General features: G+C 53.8%; 1 protein-coding gene across 1 annotated transcript in view; it reads left to right on the forward strand.

Annotated features, from left to right (window-relative positions):
- The window catches only part of LOC104990117 (synaptophysin-like), a gene marked incomplete at both ends in the record, with an annotated part of 14,848 nt that extends 14,388 nt beyond the window's left edge, over window positions 1-460 (forward strand). Inside the window, 2 exons of the mRNA XM_010842054.1 lie at window positions 92-198; window positions 277-460. Coding sequence (XP_010840356.1) covers window positions 92-198; window positions 277-460 — 291 coding nt within the window. The remainder of the gene's footprint in view (window positions 1-91; window positions 199-276) is intronic.
- Window positions 461-1,076: the final 616 nt, after the last annotated feature.

Consider the following 1,076-nt stretch of genomic DNA (forward strand, 5'->3'; position numbering starts at 1 on the left):
CACATCCTCTGGCCAGGCCCACAGTCCCGCTCGCAGCTCCCAGCCCAGGTGGCCGCCCCGCCCTTCACAGCCCCCGCCCACTCCCCCACAGTGGTTTGGCTCACAGCCTCACGTCGGCTCTGCACCGCCTCCAAGCCCAGAGCCCTCTCAGGCTCCAAGTCTTTTGCTGGCGATAATCTGCGTGCCTCTGCCCCTCCGGTTAGACTTCCTTGGGCCGCCAAGGGGGATCCCAGTGGGCTATCCCTTTGGAACTGACCCCCATCCCGGCCCCCTCAGAAAGATCTGCCAGCACTGCAAATGCCCGAGGGAGGAGCACGCCGTGCATGCAGTGCCTGTGGACCTGGAACGCATCATGTGTCGGCTAATCTCAGACTTCCAGCGCCACTCCATCTCTGATGATGACTCAGGCTGTGCCTCAGAGGAGTATGCTTGGGTGCCCCCTGGTCTCAAGCCTGAGCAGGTGACCAAACACCACCACCCACTCTTGCTCACCAGTGGGCACGCACACACACATACTCACACACACACTCAGGTGGGAACCTATTTCCAGAGAAACACTAGAGTACGTGGTCAGACTGTGCATGTCCTTCTGACCCCTCTGTGATCTAGCAGGGAACCCTGATTGATGGCTGGGCCAGTTCCTCAGGACCTGATCACCCCACTCCTGTTCTCGCCTTATCTCAGGCCTTATCCCAGCACTTTTCATTCACTGTATTTCCATTGATTCATCCATTCAACAGTCACTGAGCACTAACTGCATGTCAGACACTGTTCTGAGAACATAACAAAGAACAAAAAACCCACACAAAAATATACCTGCCCACCTGGAGGTTGTATTCCCAAAGGGAACAAGAGACAATAAGCAAACCTACAAAAGTATGTCAAATGGTGGAAGAGCTATGGAATAAATAGAGCAGGGAAGTGGAGGAGAGACAGAAAAGTTGGAATTGTAAATAAGGTGCCCAGGTCAGCCTCTGTGGCAGTGTGATATTTGAGCTTCCTGAAGAAGGTGAGAATGTGAGCTATGCAGATATCAGAGGTTAGAACAATCCAGGCAGAGGGAAAAGCGAATGCAA

The sequence above is a fragment of the Bison bison genome, unplaced genomic scaffold (genome assembly GCF_000754665.1).
Source record: "Bison bison bison isolate TAMUID 2011002044 unplaced genomic scaffold, Bison_UMD1.0 scf7180017847120, whole genome shotgun sequence".
Lineage (NCBI taxonomy): Eukaryota > Metazoa > Chordata > Mammalia > Artiodactyla > Bovidae > Bison > Bison bison.